This window comes from Scardinius erythrophthalmus (assembly GCF_964197995.2).
Source record: "Scardinius erythrophthalmus genome assembly, chromosome: 5".
Classification (NCBI taxonomy): Eukaryota; Metazoa; Chordata; class Actinopteri; order Cypriniformes; family Leuciscidae; genus Scardinius; species Scardinius erythrophthalmus.
In genome coordinates, this window is record NC_138225.1 from 15,096,486 (window position 1) to 15,115,179 (window position 18,694).

Here is an 18,694-nt window from a genome sequence, read left to right on the forward strand (position 1 = left end):
TTCGCACAAACACATACTGAAATATAAACATGCATTTTGAGTCTTGTAACAGCAATGTGACCAACAGCCAAGCTACCAAACAAACAGCAGCTGTGAGGAAGGCTAGTTTGAATTTAAAGTGGGTTTTGGGTTTGTGGACAGTGCTATTCAGTGGAATCTAATTTCTCAAAGTGGAGAGAGAAAGACAGAGCTGACAGAAGTGAAGTTGCAGGTCCTCTCATTAGTAAACTGGAGTCATTCGTCAGTCTAAAGCAAGCAAATTTAAGGGGGTTTCACTTAAACTTACACATATGTACGTCTAAAGTGCATGCAGATGGGTGGGTTAAAGAGGGTGGCAGAGGTTTTCTCACATGTGTGCATGCTTTTACCTATTTTAATCAGGCCGGACGTTAACATGAATGATGATGAAACTCTAACATTGAAAGCAATCAAAATACTGCTTTAATAGCATCAGATCAAACTCTATTTAAAAAAATAATATTTTTTTACAAACTGGCCCATCTAAACTCATTAATATTTTCAGTCAGTTTATATGAGATTTCAATACATAGGCACATCTGTCCAATCTATGCAGAATAAAACTCTTATTAACCTAATCATCTAATTAACCTAAGATTTAGTTCTTCTTTCACTTTCTGTATCTACTTATGAGATCATCATAGGCAGAGTCAGAAAGAGGTCATTATCACTTTTAAATGTAACATAAGGCGAACCTTGTGGTACATTTAAATATGACTGCTTCTGTGACTAACTAAAATGAGTGAAATATGTTTATTTATGTAATTCTGACTGGTCTTATAAATGCTCACTTTTCTAATGAACTTAACATACCTGTATTAAAATAACTGGATTCCTCATTGACACAGTTCTGAAGTTCATTTGATGTTTTCCTCACTAGGATTTGGTTTCTGTGACCTTCAGGTTATGCATTATTCAAAAGATTAATTACCATATTCACTCTTTAATTAATATTCTTTCAGTTTCATCTCAGTCCTTGCCTCTATCCCCCCCCTGCCCTCAAGTTCTCAGAGTTCTTCATTAAGGACGTAATTATGAAACTCGTTTAAGCCCAGCTGTAATCACTCTACAGCCCCAACCGATTCACTTCCAGCATTTGGTTCAATTAACACATGTTTCTTTAAACACAATGAGTCGTCCAACGTAACATGTCCAGTAGGCAAAACATTATGACGTGCATAACCTGGCACGTGTCCTGTTTGAAATGCTCTAGATTAAGAAGTTCTGCATTTCTTGTTAACTGTTAATATATGGGATGGACAGTAAAATTCTAATTACATTTTGCTATTTTAAAATTGTATAAAACCACAGTTCACTTGAATATATTCATCATTTTGCTTTGGTTGGGAGTTACAACATTAGGGCTGCTTGGTCAGATTTTTTATTTTTAGTCAAACAAAATTGCAGCTGTATTTCATAGGATGTATCTAAACAGTGGCAGTTCATTTGTATGCATTTAATTTTGTAATATTACTGGAACGTAACATTGAATGAAAAGGCACTGAGCTGTTTCCCAACCACAACTCGTCTTCATGTGGCACTTAAATAGCCCCTAATAAATTAGAGAAATACGTAAAAGCCAATCTAAGCAAAAACTTTAATTGTATTGATTTGCTATTGAGTGGACACTGCTCACTCTCGCTCACAGTCATGTCCCTGCTCACATTCATCGTTTCTGCTGGGACGATTATGTCATTTTAGGGAGCTAAATGAATAACTGTCTGCACCTAATGGGCACTTCTGATTTGACAGCTGGAAATTCAAAACAGCTCAGCTAGAAAATGCAGAGAACATCTGAACTCTGAGGGGATGTAAAATAAAACACTTTACTTAATATTGCACATGTGTGAGAAAACCCTAAGCCAATTTTTGTTTGCATGTGTCTATGTACACTGTCATTTGCATCCAGCCCGACATCTCAGTTGTTCAGTACTTACGTTTGGTGAAGTGAAAGAAGCAGAGATAACCTATTTCTTACCAAAGCCAGTATTGTGATGTCACTGCTACAACAGGCCACTGGAATGGAACTGAAAATGCTTTGGCACTCACACGGATACAGTTGAAACACTCTATTGTGATCGACTGTTTCAACATGTAGTGAGTGAGTGCAAAGCAAAGCAAAACATAAAAACGTTCTGACCCCCCAGGATGCAATGCAACTGTGACACTAAACCTGAGAGGGCAGAAGGGTCATGGTTCGGCATATTTAAAAGCAGCTTTAGATAGTGTACCATGATAGTAGTGACCACAATGGTTCTGTTTTCCACAGATGAGGATTCGTTGGTAACCTGCTGCTCCACTATATAAACAAATTTCTCTAATTCATTCCAGTAGCCAATCTGCAAGGGACAGAAACAGAAACAGCAAAAGCATAAATAGAATCAATCAATCACTGTCAACCAATAAAAGAAATGAGTAATACAGAAAGAGAATGACTCAGTAGAAACATGATCTCATGAATGATGGAGGAGGAAAGCAAGTATGATGGTAGCTTGAGCATTCAAGTGCACGTTAAAGGGGTTGTATAGTGAGAAATACAATTTTCCTTGATCTTTTAAGATAAAATGTTTATTTGTACTATAAAAAACAGTTAAGAAAAAAAAGGAAAAAAAGAAAAGAAATGGGAAACAAATTAAACATTTCATGATGAGGGTCTAAAAGAGATGGCAATAAAAAAAAACTCTTGCTTAACTCTTTCCCTGCCAGCGTTTTTTTTTTTTTTTGCCAGCCACTGCCAGCATTTTTGATAATTTCCACAAATATTCATGCCCCCAAGAATATTTTGTTGCTTGAATATTTGAACATGCAATATCAAAAGAAAGAACAAAGCCTCTGCTTTTAAACCATTCTTTTTTATTCTAGCTTCATGTATTCTATTTTTTTTTTAAATGTGGGTAAGCAACATTTTGAACAAAAAGCTGAAAAAAATCACATTTTTGTCAAAGACTTCATGTGCATAAGCAGAGCTTCTATCATTTGTTTCTGCTTCTTTTTCGCATGTGTTTTGATCCTGAGATTTTGTACTCTTTCAGAAGATGCTTAACAGCACCCCCTACTATAAAACAGTGAAAACACGGATTGCCGGAAAGTTCAATCAATGCTGGGAATCGTCCTGTCAAATATGACGGAAAATTCCATCGATGGCGGGGAAAGATTTTGGGGAAACAAAATCAAAATGGCGGGGAAACATTAATAATGACTGTTTTTCTGTTTTTGGAGCAGAATTGTTTTTTTTACAGTATTCATTCTCATCGTCCACCCTTTCAACTTCTAGTTAACACAAGTATCTAATTAGCCAATTACATGACAGCAACTGGCATGGCAGACATGGTCAATACGATCTGCTGAAGTTCGAACTGAGCATCAGATGGGGGGAAGAAAGATGATTTAAGTGACTTTGAACGTGGCATGGTTGTTGGTGTCAGACAGGCTATTCTGAGTATTTCAGAAACTGCAGATCTATTGGGATTTTCGCACACATCCATATCTAGGGATTACAGAGAATGGTCCAAAAAAGAGAAACTATCCAGTGAGCGGCAGTTCTGTGGGAGAAAATGCCTTGTTGATGCCAGAGGTCATACATTAATATATGGCTTTTCTCGTCACTCAAAACGCTTTACATATGGAAGGGAGGAATCTCCTCAACCAACACCAATGTGCAGCATCCACCTGGATGATGCAACGGAAGCCATATTGTGCCAGAATGCCCACCACACACCAGCGTATTGGTGGAGAGGAGACAGAGTGATGAAGCCAATCAGTATATATGGGCCGGGGATGATTAGGAGGCCATGATGATGGACAGAGGCCAATGGTGCTTTTTTACAGTATAGTGTCCCCAATCCCCATCACTATACTGGGGCATTAGGACCCACACAGACCACAGGTTGAGCACCCCCTGCTGGCCTCACTAACACCTCTTCCAACAGCATCCTAGTTTTTTCCAGGTACTGACCACGCTCAACCCTGCTTAGCTACAGTGGGCAACCAGTCTTGGGTTACAGGGTGATATGGCTGCAGACAACCGAGGTAAGCAGAAGAGCATCACTGAATGGACAACACGTCGAACCTTGAAGCTGATGCTGACCATGTCCATCCCTTTATGACCATAATGTACCCATCTTCTGACAGCTATTTCCAGCAGGATAACACATCATGTAACAAAGCTCATCTCAAACTGGTTTCTTGAACATGACAATGAGTTCACTATTCTCAAATGGCCTCCACAGTCACCAGATCTCAATCCATTAGAGCACCTTTGTGATGTGGTGGAACGAGAGATTTGCATAATGGATGTGCAGCTGACAAATCTCCAGCAAATGCGTGATGCTTTCATGTTAACATGAACCAAAATCTCTGAGGAATCCCAACACCTTGTTGAATCTATGCCACGATAAAATAAGGCAGTTCTGAAGGCATAAAGGGGTCCAACTCGGTACTAGCAAGGTGTACCTAATATAGTGGCTGGTAAGTGTATAAATACATATAATCTCATTTTCAGCACTGCTAAATGTTCTAAAGTGACTTGTGGCTTCACTGTGACATTAATATTGTGTGAATTTATAGAAACTGCCCTTCCAGAGCCACTAACCTTTTTGGCTCCTCCCGGTTTCATTTCATAAACATCAATGGTGTAATTTGATCGCCGTCCAAAGGAGTCGAACTGAATATTTCCCGTCATACCCTGAACCTGAACCTGCAGAAGGAAAGCACACAGGAACAGTAACACCCACAAAATAACAAGCAAAAGAAAAAGACAAGAAAAGCATGAAACAACATTATTAAAGGTAATATAGGTATCATTTAACCATACAGGTGAAAATAAACACAAACTATTTCAACAAATGTAAATGCATATCTAAACAGTAGTGAACATTCATTTAAAGTAAAAAAATGTGAATGTTGCTGTTTTTCTAACTCTTAGAAGAAGTCTCTCAGCTCTCTGTCTGAGGCCCTTTGTGGACCACTCCTACCATTTTGAGAGCTCTTTCAATGTCGATTCCCTGGCTCCATGGTACGGCCGGGTTGGCAAGGCAGTCGCCTGCACTCCCTCGACGGGAAATATCAACGCGCTGACGTCTCAAATACCGAAATGCCTCAGCGATCACCAGGATGGCATCGTGTGTCAGTGCAGATGTATACTAAACATGACAACAAACAGACAAACGGTTTGCATCCATGGAAACATCAGTATAGAAAGAGAAAAGACTAGCAGTTTTTTTGACCAAATGAGTGCTCATATTCTATTAAATAAAGGTGCAGTATGGGAGAATTTCAGCAACATAGGCAAGAAACAACAAAAAAGAGATGATTAATAAAACTACTGCATGACTGCTACATTAAACTCATCAAAATATGTTATCATAAATTACACATAAAAGCATATTCACAAGTGGCACACTCCCAAATAAACACATCACAAATGCACATAAATAAGCATAGAAATATAGAGAGAGACCTTTAGGGGAGTGTTTCTAGACTCAGGGAACTCTCTCTCATCGAGCCGCTCCCAGCGCTGGAGAAACTGCTGCACAATCGGGCTATCAGAATTTATGATTTGGAATCCGGTGATATTTGCTCCGCCTGAAAACACCTTATCCAAACTCATGTTAGAAAACCCCTGCAGAGAGCAATGGCCAATAGTCATAAGTGAAAGGTCACTCACAGAAGGTTAGGAAATAAGAGCTCTTTGCATGTGTGTGTGTGTGTGTGTTTTCTCACAAGATTAGCCAGGATGTAATGATATCCTCGACCGTTCTTTCCTGAGATCACAACCTGGAAATAAAAGAATGGAAGAGTGTCATCTAGCATTATGTCTGATAGTTTATGTGGACATGATATCAAAACCAACGAATGACAGGCGAAATTGGAAACAAAATGCAAAAGCCTTAACTGCAGAAGGGTGATTCTGTAACTATGGGCAGTCTGCAGTCCCAGCGGAGGAAGGAAAAAGTTTGCTTGCGTTTTTCTTTTTATTATTAGTAAATAATTGGGGGGGGGGGTGTACTGGGGAAAAATAATGGCGTCTTTCTTTTTATTATTAGTATAGCTGAATACTAGGGAAAAGTCACAGGCCATGAGTGACAAGGTCTTTTATTGTCATTTTGTGGGTAATAGTTTCTGCCACGTCATGGAATATTTGAAATCACAAATAAAGCCAAATATAAAAAAATACTTTATTTTAAATGAAAAATGTCAAGTGTCACAACCACAACACTTATGTTAGGGAAAATGTATATACACAGATAGATGGATAGATAGATTTAAAATGTTTTTTCACTAAACCAATCAGGTCAGTAGTGCCCATTGTTACGTAATCAGATATGAATGAACTGTCTCCATTGTCCTGCTTGAACCTGTTGGGAACTGTGGAGCTGTTACAATGCATAATCCCACACATCACAGGACTTGTGTTATTATTTATTGTTCTACAAAGTTGCAGTGCTTGAATACATTGGCAATATTGAAATTTTTAGTGCTGTGCCAGCACAACATAAAGGTATGACCCAACCACAACCACACACACACACACACAGCTATTGATTTACAAATAACAACAGACAGCCAGTCTGCTGAAAGCGCAGAGCTCTGAGCACTGATTGATCTACTTGTGGATTTCATTATCTCTGTGACCTCCTAGTGACACACGCACACACATTCTTTTCTACTCTGTTTCAATGCATATGAGTGTGTGGGGGGGAAAAAACAGGAAAATATAGACAGAGGGTAAAAAAACCGATAGAGAAAGAATACGTGAAAGAGACAAACAGAATCGGAGAATGTAACAGTACCTTTGAGAGCTGTATTTTTGGATGAGAGGAAAGGGAGTATTTTTAGTTTTCTCACTGTTCCCTTGTTATAGGACGCTGTGCCCTACTTAGACAAACACACGCACGCTTTCACACACACTATTTTTATCACCTTATTCGCTAACGACAGTTGAATTTTGGAAAGGTATTGATCGATACCACAAGACTGATAACTTTTCCTGATCTACCACTATGACAGACAGACAGTCACTGTAAACAGACTCACAGGCCGACAGATGAAATGTGTTTTTATTTACCTGCTCTAGAATACTGTTAATGCGTTCAACCTCACAGTCGATAAGGAAGCGTTTCTCCTGCCGACGATCCATTTCTTCAACAATGCGTCGGTATTCCAGCGGATCCACTATGTTCCCCACTGAACGCGCCGTCACCTGCCAATTATTCATCACTGCGGATTCCATGATGGCCTGTAGGATGGAAAACCCTGGAAGAAAAAGAGAGAATAATACATGGTGTGAAAAACACTGCTACACCGGGCCTGTGCAGATGTAGTAACAGGGCAGAATTGGGCCAGAATGATGGAGCAAGTACTGCTTCATTTCTCTTCCTGGTTTGAGAACACTCAGGAACTGCTGATGCAGTGCAAATCTGAAGGGATGAAAGGAGGGAAGGCTGAGAAAGAGAAATGGTGAATGTAATTACTGCAACTCTGCACCAATGATACTAATGCAATGGCAGAACGCACATATTTTATGCATATGCATATGTTTGTGCAGGTGTGTTTTTGGCCTTCATTCATGTATTTCTCTGATACGTTACACTATAGATCAGATCCAATGCAGATCATATATTTTACGCAACTGATCAGGTCTTCTGTAATACATCAGATCCACTGCAGCACATATTAGACCCCTGGACAGGCACCCCGCCTCAGCGAGTGAGTGTTTTGTTTGCTCTGAAATAAGCTCTGATTACCGTAAAAAAAACATTTGGGGAAAAAGTCTTTCCATCCTATATGTCTTCAAGAGAAGAAAAAAACATCACTAAGGAAAGTGGTGCAAAAAATACAGATAGATACATAGATAGATGATAGATTATTTTCTGTATTAATAGACAACATACAGTACCACAGGTATACTTAACCTGTTAAAGGATTCAAAGCAAACACAAAAGCAATAACACCCTTTATCACCTCCAACTCAAGGCCATACACACACACAGGACACAAATCAGCCCTGTTCTATTTGATCTCGTTTTTAGCCCCGCGACCACATTTATTATAGGACAACACGCGCACACATACACTCAATCACTATTTTAATTAGCATACGTCCTAGAGTGCCAGACCGCAAGGCTGTTTAGCAGTGACCAATTAATCCAGACTGACAGCTTGCAGAGAGGTGAGAATTCAAATGACATACATACACACAAGCACTTCGAATCTTTAAGTCATACATGTTATTAAGAGGAAGGGCACGTGCCATGTGATAGCAGTGCTCAGACCTACAAAGGTTTACGAGTTAATTAAACATTGCTCCTCATTAGCAATTAAGAGGGTCTTGCTAACCACTGTATGGACAAAATCTTTTACAGTCCTTCATTAAATATCTCTTAACCTCTGACAGATTCATTTTCCAAATTATATACTTGGCCTTTTGAATTATTTATTGAGCATCTCTGCCAAATATTGCGCCACCCATCTGAACATCACAACTCCATGTCTCTGAATGTTTATGTGAACCATCAAGCCAAGGCTCCAATCTCACACAGATTTTTTTTAATCGTCACTGTTTAGCATATTTAACAGATCCAAGAGCCCTGTGGTGATGTAAAGCCATTTAAAGTTTGGCACTACCAGCACAACTCCTGCTGAGTGTAGTGGATGGTTTCAAGGGTGGTAACAGATTGAGACTGTCTTCACTGTATCATGATTGAGAATGATCTGATTCCAAAGAGCATGATCTTGTGCTTCAATAGAAGAAAATCTGACCTTTTGTACAAATGAGTTCAGATGATCAATGAGGTCTCTGAATTTTGCTAGTTACTCCAAATATTCTGTGCATTAGTATGATGGGTTTAATCCATTAAGGAGGATCCCTGGAGTAAACATAACAAAGTCTCTCTCGTTATCTTAAACTGTCCCTGTAAGCACTCTCTTCAGAGTAAACAAGCTAGGAAAAAAAATGTGTGATTGTTGGCTGTAAGCCCATCAGGTGATTTGGAACACAAACAGAGAGGAAAACGGTCCTAAATTATACCAGTGATTGACTCTGCTGTCACAATACCTGATATGAGGAGTGATGTCTACTGCTCTAGCTGTAATTTGCAAGCCAAAATCTGATTTCTAATATTTGTGTGAACAAAAGCAGACATTAGACCTATACAACACATCAGGCACGTGCACAGATAGACCCTAAGTGGTGCTCAAGCACCTGCCATTTTGGCCTCTAACTAGACACTTTATATTTTATTTTATATTTTACTTTTTGTTTCAATTTGGCCCGTGGCATCAATACACAGCATGTGTACCCGACAACATTTTCTTAATAATTCTGTAAGACCACACAAGCGCCTCCCCCTCTCCAACATCCCTCGTCACAGTCACCACAGCGCTCTGCAGAACAGGCGAGCAGCATCCACGTCTCCCGGATCTGCTTCATTGGTGACAGCCAGGTAACGATCGTGTCTGCGCTATTTGTTTGTCACCACTATTTAAACATCTCAATACAGCCAGCCTAACTTAGCCATTAGCCCTCCATTAAAGGGGTCATGACATGAGAAATCAAATATGCCTTGATCTTTTGACATATAAGAGGTCTTTGTACCAATAAAGCATCCTCCAAGTTTCACAGCATTTATTTATTCAAGATAAAAAAATGGCTTGTTTTGATTTGGGCAAATATGGGCAAATATATTTTGCCCCTTTAAGCTTAAGCACAAGCTAGTCTGCCGTTGACGTGAAATAGCGTCATACAAGATCAGAAATACCACTAGAATAAATCAAAATGCACCCAAAATTCAAGATATGAATTGCCCTTGTATGAGTTCTTGTATTTTGTGTTTATAACATAATATTGTTAAGCAATATCACACTAGCAAGAGTGCTCTTTTCTTGAATATCAGCATGATTGCAAAATGTGATATTTATTTTATACAACAGTTCAATAAAGAATAAGTTGATTATTTTCTCATTTATAGACACAAGTTTGTCAATTTTGACTGTTTTTGCTCTATTTTACAAACAAAATGAGTATTTGTTTTTTCATAAGTGAGTGTTTTTTGCCAAACTAAGCAGAAAAGTTTCCCAGTAACACACAGTGGTGTTTCGTTCTTGAATGATTCACTGTTATTGAATGAATCGGCTGAGTCAAATATTCAATGACTCATTCATAAAGTGAACACTTGCTTCTTTCATGAAAGAATCAGCCGGTTTGAACGAGTTGGTTGAATGAATCATTCTATGATTCACTCATAACTTGCCGCCATTTAATTTTTTTTCCCCATCATTTCATATTTCTATATTCAAAATGTTATATTTAGAGCATTAATATCATGACATTATTTGGGCAATTGTAATTGCAGTGTATATAGTTGATAAATGGTAAAATGGATTTTGTTGATACTGATTTCAATTAATTGGTATAACAGCCCTATAGTGTATAGTGATAAATAGTGTAACTAATCAACAATTTGACACTTTACATTTTATAAGTAATTATACAAGTGGTGCCTTTTTTTCACTTGAGCACTTGCCCCCCAAAATGTCAGTGCACGTCCCTGACAGACTTGGTATTCTATAGGCCCAGTTTCCACCTGGTATTAAGATGCTTTTTCAGTCATCCAATCACACGAATTACCGTTTACACCTGATATTAAAATGCGTTTCAAATGCATCTCCTGTGACTACTTGTGTTCGGATTTCATTGAGACACTCACCTCTTATTTTGTCACATTCTACACCACTTATGTGGTGCACGAATACTACTGACTGAACCCATATTACGCGGATTACCAGCAATCTAGAAAGGAAGTGAATGAAAAGCTAAAGGAAGATATCTGCGATTTCGACTGTAATCCAAGTGTTTTGGTGCAACACAGCAAAGTTTGAATTGCTTGTTTTGGTGCAACACTCACAACACTTCTCACTACCCTTCATACAATGATTACGTATTAGGTTAATAGGCAAACTTTTGTATCAGTTTGAACACATTTAACCACATGAGCATCTACACTACAAAAGAAAGTCAGTTGAATGTGTTTGTTTTTGACTACCGATGTAGAGATCCCCACCATGGATTTTTTTTTCAGTATGCTGTTACATTCAATAAGCTATTTAAAGATGCTGACTTGGCGTCACAATATGGAAGAAAAGATCTGTCGCTACCTCCATTTCATTACAACTTTAAAGGTATAGTTCACCCAAAAAATGTCATCCCACCATCTGTATGACTTTCTTTCTTCTGCAGAGCACAAAAGAAGACATGTTGAAGAACATTGGTAGTCAAACAGTTTTGGTGAGCACTGACTTCCATTGAATAAAAAACAACAACACATTTCTCAAAATATCTTCTTTTGTGTTATTGCGTTTTCATTTTTGGGTGAACTATTCCTAGTGTTCGAATACTTGTTTGAATAGTGTTCGCGTGAGTGTGTGTGTGTTTACTCACCTCTATCAGTGTCATACAGGTAGACAAATTTCTCCCATTTGTAATGGGCTAGCAAGCTGAGCAGCGCCCCCCGGAGGCTCGGCCTCATCTGCATGACAAACTGCACATCTGTGTCCGTGGGAAAAGATGGAGTGATGAAGGAGGTGTGCAGAGCGCCGCAGAACGATGTCAATGTGTTCATTGACCTCCTGTCATAGAATCCAAATATTGCATACACACCCCTGGAGAACTGAGAACAGACTGCCAGACCAAGAGAGAGATGGAAGCATCAGTCAGTACATTTTAAAATAAACAAACATTAGGCATACAAACTTACAAGCATTTTGATTTGTATTATGACACTCCCTACTGAGTACATGTACTTGTGTATGTGTGTGTCTGAGTATGTCTTTAAAAAAAAACCTGAAGAGACAATGGCCTGTTTAAATGACAATGGCCTGTTAAAATGGAGAGATTTTGACATCATATTTGATTTCACAGACTGCATTTATTGCAATATGGCGTACATTCTTCTAAAATCCAAATCAAATGTCTTGTTATTTATTTATTTTAAAATACCCTAAATGCAGTTGTCATCTAAATTATTTAAAGATAAACTGCAAATGTTTCTAAATCTAGCAACCATGTAGCTAAGCTGACAGTAGACAGATTGAGTTCACTGACGTATCTACGACCCAAACCATGAATAAATCCTTAGAAAAGTCAGTGTTAAGCATTAATTCAGCTTTTGCTGTCTAATTAACTGAATATTTACAACCATATGTTATCCAGAAAGAGTACATTTTTACTATTTGGCCAAAGCAAATTATTTTTTGCCTTACACAAATACCTGCCTCTTGAAAAGAAGAGAATATGAGAGAAAAAGGGACTGTGGAAGGATTAGAGGTTAGTTGTTTCTAGGAAAAGGACCAAACGGGGCAAATGTTCCCAAATGTGTCCAGAAGACATACAAACAAAAAAGCAAGGCAAAAAAAAAATTATGTGGCATGTAAGCATGAGGGAGAAAATGAAGAAAATACAAGCAAATGTCAAATTAGTCAGAGAGCCCAGAGGTTAAAAATCCTCACACACAGATAAACACACACATACACAGCCTACGCTTGAAAAAAATAATGCTCAACTGATCATGCAGCACAGAAAATATATTCATACACAATTGAGAGCTTTGGTACAGCAAAAAAACAACAGCAACAACGACAAAGAAAACCTTTGCAAACAGTCAAACACACACACACATGTAGGCCTTTACATAGAGCCATACCAACCAAAGACACTGAAGGGGAAACATCCTCAATATTTAAATTAGCAGTCAATCAAAATGTGTTTTTTTAATGAGCAGAATTTCAATCCACTAAAATTGTGGTGGCTGCCATTGCTTTCCTGTGCACCACCCCTCACTTCACACTCCAGTCCAGTAGGTGGCGGAGGCTGTATGGTGCACAGGAGCACAATGGTGCCCGTCATGATTTGACTTTTAATACTGATTAACTATTGGGATCTTTTCACAAAAAACTCTGAGCACTTGGACAATGATCAGTGAGACACATAGCCTATATTTTTTGCTGACACTATTGGATGTTTTAACAATTGTTCAAGCGAGTCCTGAATGGACTCTACACATGAACGTTTCACATTTAGCCTCAGTGGCCACTGCAACTTCTACTGAAGCACAATGTAAGCACAAACAACTGTGAGAAAATGAAGCACAAAATTAAATCTTGAGGAAGTGTTACATGACAGAATAAAGCAATATTGATATAATCCACCTTCACACTAAATGTATTTAAAGCTGGTGTTTAGTTTGGTTAATAATCTATATGATACACAGTAGCCTGCTGTATTATAATATAATGTAATTATTTGTGATTGACAAAATTTGCTATGGGAGAATACTATAGCAGAAGGCATTCACCAACTGGATATTCATTAAATGAGTCCAAAGAAGAAAGATAACCATACACATCATATCTACACACAAATTGAGTGCTGTTTTTGTGTGGATATATGTTTTAGTGTGTATTTGTGTGTGGGGGTATATGTTTTAGTCAGTGTGTGTGTGAGTGTGGTCCTGTCCTGTCCTGTCCTTTTTCTATATTGATTGCGCCTTGGTGGAAAGCTGCTCTCACCATGATAGAACAAACCAAACGATCACTGCACTTCAGAAAGACACATTCAGTTCTTACTCACTCTCTCATTTTAGTCCTTAAAGCTGAAGAGTGTACTTTTTTGTTACAATATTTTCTTTTACTCAGCTTAATATAGTGTCATCTATAACTAAGTGTAGGTTGATTTTCCAGAAAAGTGTAAACACTGTGGCTCTGTGGTGCAATCAAAACATTGCTCAGCTTGTTTGCTCAGGCCAATGATGTGGCGGGACTTTGTTTGTCTGACCAATTACAGATGAGGCTTTGAGTGTTTGAAAAACCTGTTTGATAACAACTATAGGTGCACAATATATCTGTGGCCATTTGCATTGTGTTCTCCCCCCAAAAAATATAAGCAATGGGGGTTATTTGAGGGGGGAGGGGTAATTGTTTAGACATTTTTCAAAATGATAATTATCTCACCTACAAATTTGAACATGCAGTGCATTTTTGTTTTTACAATGGGACAATTTTGTTGCACATATAGCTTACACACAGCACAAGCCTGATTTCAAACGCTGAATTGAATATACAAAAAAAAAACAAAAAAAAAAAACATGGGATAGTAATGGTCCGGACCTGTGGGCTGCTGTACGTGAACGTTAAATTTTTCTGCATATATATATATATATATATATATATATATATATATATATATATACAGTGAGGAAAATAAGTATTTGAACACCCTGCTATTTTGCAAGTTCTCCCACTTAGAAATCATGGAGGGGTCTGAAATTGTCATCGTAGGTGCATGTCCACTGTGAGAGACATAATCTAAAAAAAAAAATCCAGAAATCACAATGTATGATTTTTTAACTATTTATTTGTATGATACAGCTGCAAATAAGTATTTGAACACCTGAGAAAATCAATGTTACTATTTGGTACAGTAGCCATGTACCATGACTCCTCTGGATCATCCAAATGGTCATTGGCAAACTTAAGACGGGCCTTGACATGTGCTGGTTTAAGCAGGGGAACCTTTCGTGCCATGCATGATTTCAAACCATGACGTCTTAGTGTATTACCAACAGTAACCTTGGAAACGGTGGTCCCAGCTCTTTTCAGGCCATTGACCAGCTCCTCCCATGTAGCTCTGGGCTGATTTCTCACCTTTCTTAGGATCATTGAGACCCCACGAGGTGAGATCTTGCATGGAGCCCCAGTCCGAGGGAGACTGACAGTCATGTTTAGCTTCTTCCATTTTCTAATGATTGCTCCAACAGTGGACCTTTTTTCACCAAGCTGCTTGGCAATTTCCCCGTAGCCCTTTCCAGCCTTGTGGAGGTGTACAATTTTGTCTCTAGTGTCTTTGGACAGCTCTTTGGTCTTGGCCATGTTAGTAGTTGGATTCTTACTGATTGTATGGGGTGGACAGGTGTCTTTATGCAGCTAACGACCTCAAACAGGTGCATCTAATTTAGGATAATAAATGGAGTGGAGGTGGACATTTTAAAGGCAGACTAACAGGTCTTTGAGGGTCAGAATTCTAGCTGATAGACAGGTGTTCAAATACTTATTTGCAGCTGTATCATACAAATAAATAGTTAAAAAATCATATATTGTGATTTCTGGATTTTTTTTTTAGATTATGTCTCTCACAGTGGACATGCACCTACGATGACAATTTCAGACCCCTCCATGATTTCCAAGTGGGAGAACTTGCAAAATAGCAGGGTGTTCAAATACTTATTTTCCTCACTGTATATATATATATATATATATATATATATATATATATATATATATATATATATATATAAACTTATAGGAGTACAAGGCTTCAGGCTTCCATATATATATATATATATATATATATATATATACACACACACATTTACTGATTGCACTTCTGGTTAGATGTTTCATTGGTTCTACTCTGCACAATGACAATAAAGTTGAATCTAATCTAATATTATTTTACCCGCGCTGGACAGAGATTGAGACGGTGCCACTGCATGTCATGCCATACCTCTGACGGCAGGAGCGAGTCGGCATGAGATCGGTTTACGAGATCGGCAAATTGAGAGATTTACGATTATCGGGCGATAGCGATTGGTCGCAGATCAATCAGAGCACCCTAAATATTTTCTTACGTATTGTGATGTACTACATATTAGCAAAAACTGATTGTAAGAAAGTGGGCCGTTTATGAGGACGATTTTATAGAAGTCAGACACTGGAAATCCGACCAGAGAGAAGTTGTGACACTGCACCAGAAGATCAAGCCATTTTGATAAAAAAAAATTATTTTATTTTTTTAAATGAAATGCATTTCATTCAGTAAGATTAATAACATGCATTTAGAAAATAGATAGGGTGAATTTCAATTTCATGCCGTCGTTATTTTTGCAATTCTCTTTGGTGACACTAGTGGTGCAGAAATTATACAGAAACAAGGTAATGATTACATGTCTCTCTCTCCTTCATTTGTTTTTCTGAGCAAGCAGGTTACATCTGCTTACTACCTTTCTGCCCTTCTTTTCATCTGTCTCTCGAACGCTTCAGGGAGCAATAAGGAAAAAAATGATGAGAAGACGGAAAGTAGAAAGGGAGGGAGAGAGAGAGAGCAAAAGAGTGAAAAATAACATGTTTACAAACCCTCTGACCCCTACCGTTTTCTCTTCACTACACAGATTGCCTCAATTAAAACAGCAGGGTCACTGCATACGTATGCTGTCAAAACCTTTTCTCACAGGATCCGTTTGACGCACAAATCGCACACACAACACCGAGCGACTGGTCTGAGCTAAAACCGGCTCACCTGACTAATAAAAGCACTGCATACAAAAGTTTGTGTGCTCTGATTCAAACACCACCCCAGAGAGAAAAATAAGTGTCTGTCTCTATTTATGAACCATTCTTGCATCACTGTTAAAGCACTTTGTCATTCCTGTCATGTTATTCCTGGATGATGTGTACTTTAAGCTTTAAGAGCATCTCCACAGTTTATTCATTAAACTTTAAAATCACCTTCAGAGTATGAGAGGTATGTGTATATGTCTCGCCTTGGAAAATCTTTTTATTTATGTTTTTAAAAGCCCGGCCATTTTTTTGTCCAATGGGCCAACCTGATGCCTGGAGCAGTGTGTGTGTGTGTTAATGCAGTGAAGAAAGATCAATGACTGCAGCAATAACACCATAAGAGAGGAAACCAAAAGCTCACAAACACTGTCTCTCACATAGACACGCTCAGATGAGCAGCCAGGCCAGTCAGAGACACAAAATGGTAATGACAGCAGCTGTAAACAGGCATTTTATAATGATGGTAAAGCTCTCTCACTCTCACACACGCACACACACACACACGCACACTGCAGGGCACTAACCCTTGCACTGGTTTGGGCACGTGTGCAAATGTCAGCCTGCACTCATCATCATCGCTCTTTCTCTCACAGTCCTTCTCCCTTTTTCTTTATCTCTCCATTATAAAGACCTGAGGCTTGTGCCACAGAAGAGTTTTTCACATTTTATTCTCTCCACTCCTCTTCTTTGCCAACTTCTCACACTATCAGTCTTTATTTATTCTTTTTTCACTCGCTTTATTTTCTTTTTCTTGATATCAAAATAATAATAACTACAAATAAATAACTTTAAACATTAGCTTTTTGTCACCTCCAACAAAATCATACATTTTCACTACACATGCTCCATTTTTCTCATTTGAACATTTTCTCTGTGTTTAAGGACTAAATATGACACTTTATATTTGGTTGTGTTTTATTTTTATGAATTCACTGGAGAAAATGTTAAAATGAGAAAAATGGAGCACGTGTCTTTATAGCAGTTGTGTGGGGGCAGCGCTTCATAACGAACGCTGACGCTTTTTGACGTCTAGTCCCTTAGCTAGACTAGAAAGAAGAAGAACACTTGATAAAAAAAAATGCATACTTAATGCATGCAATGAACTTTAAAGTTTGTAACAACAGGTAAAACGGTATAGGATTCAGTGACATACTCTTAGATATCAGAAACAGGACAGATCAACAGTCTTATTTTATATGAGAAATTATGGAAACATGCATGTACTATGAGACATCCACGCAATTTAATTTTCTCAACACCTACATTGTGAAAATGATCAAGGTCCTGTGACTCATTGCTCGAATTGTTTCTGTTTGTTTTAGAAATTAGAATCTGAGGGTTGTCTCCTGCCTCCTCACAATATGTCCTTGCAAACCAAGCCTACATCTTTGGTGAGAATTAGGAGCTTTTATTCTCAAAGAGCGCAAGAACAAGTCTTTTCTAAGTCTTCCTATAATGTCTATGATGATATATATGAAGTGTATCGTTATGAACACTTAAAGGAGAACAGGTGCAGAATTGCATGTAGGAAAAAAAGAGCACAGACTCACACGCGTGCGTGACTGAGAAGCTATTGGACGACTCCAGATTGTCCACGTTATAATTCAGGTGAAAGGGTTTCTCAGTGACGTTCTGATTGGTGTTGTAGAGCTGAACGGCGAAGCGGAACGCGCTGTGTTCCTGAACCGTGGAGCGCATAAAGAGACCACCTGTATGTGAGATCAGAATCAGATGAGTTAAGAACATCTACCTGAATTTACACTTGTTCGAGTGAGGGATAGTAGCAGTGCCATTCATATAATTCACACTCTGTTTGGCGCTAGAGGTGCAAACTTCTCGAATTAAGAATATGTGGGTGATGCAGCAGGTAGATACCGGAGGATCAGCACTCGTACAAGGGGAAATGTTTTATGTTTTGAGCAATAAATAATCAAATCACTTACCGATATTGATCTGGTTTGGAAAGCCTGCCTGTGTTTGCAGCACAAGCCACGGCAGGAGCAGGACGCTTGCGTGCGCTCGGCGCCGCATTTTGTCTCCGACCTCTAGAATTCTTCAGCTCGCGCGCAACATCCAGACCGGGCGCGAGGGCGACAACAAAATCCTCCAGATGTGCACCGACTCCCTCACGCGATGCCGGATAGGTGCATTCGGGCTACAGGACGAGAGCCGAACACGAGCAAACAAGCACAAGAGCTCCTCAATTCAGGACAGCGCTGTAGATCATCCAATCGGACCGCTGATCAAACTTGATGTGACGTGAAATTACAACAGCAGCACCCGCGTA

General features: G+C 38.7%; 1 protein-coding gene across 1 annotated transcript in view; it reads right to left on the reverse strand.

The window, feature by feature from the left end:
* The window catches only part of gria3a (glutamate receptor, ionotropic, AMPA 3a), a gene marked incomplete at its 5' end in the record, with an annotated part of 39,342 nt that extends 20,904 nt beyond the window's left edge, over positions 1–18,438 (reverse strand). The window contains 9 exons of the mRNA XM_081366744.1: positions 2,250–2,357; positions 4,610–4,714; positions 4,992–5,159; positions 5,477–5,638; positions 5,740–5,793; positions 7,085–7,272; positions 11,456–11,695; positions 17,958–18,116; positions 18,351–18,438. Coding sequence (XP_081222870.1) covers positions 2,250–2,357; positions 4,610–4,714; positions 4,992–5,159; positions 5,477–5,638; positions 5,740–5,793; positions 7,085–7,272; positions 11,456–11,695; positions 17,958–18,116; positions 18,351–18,438 — 1,272 coding nt within the window. The remainder of the gene's footprint in view (positions 1–2,249; positions 2,358–4,609; positions 4,715–4,991; positions 5,160–5,476; positions 5,639–5,739; positions 5,794–7,084; positions 7,273–11,455; positions 11,696–17,957; positions 18,117–18,350) is intronic.
* Between the last annotated feature and the right edge of the window lie 256 nt (positions 18,439–18,694).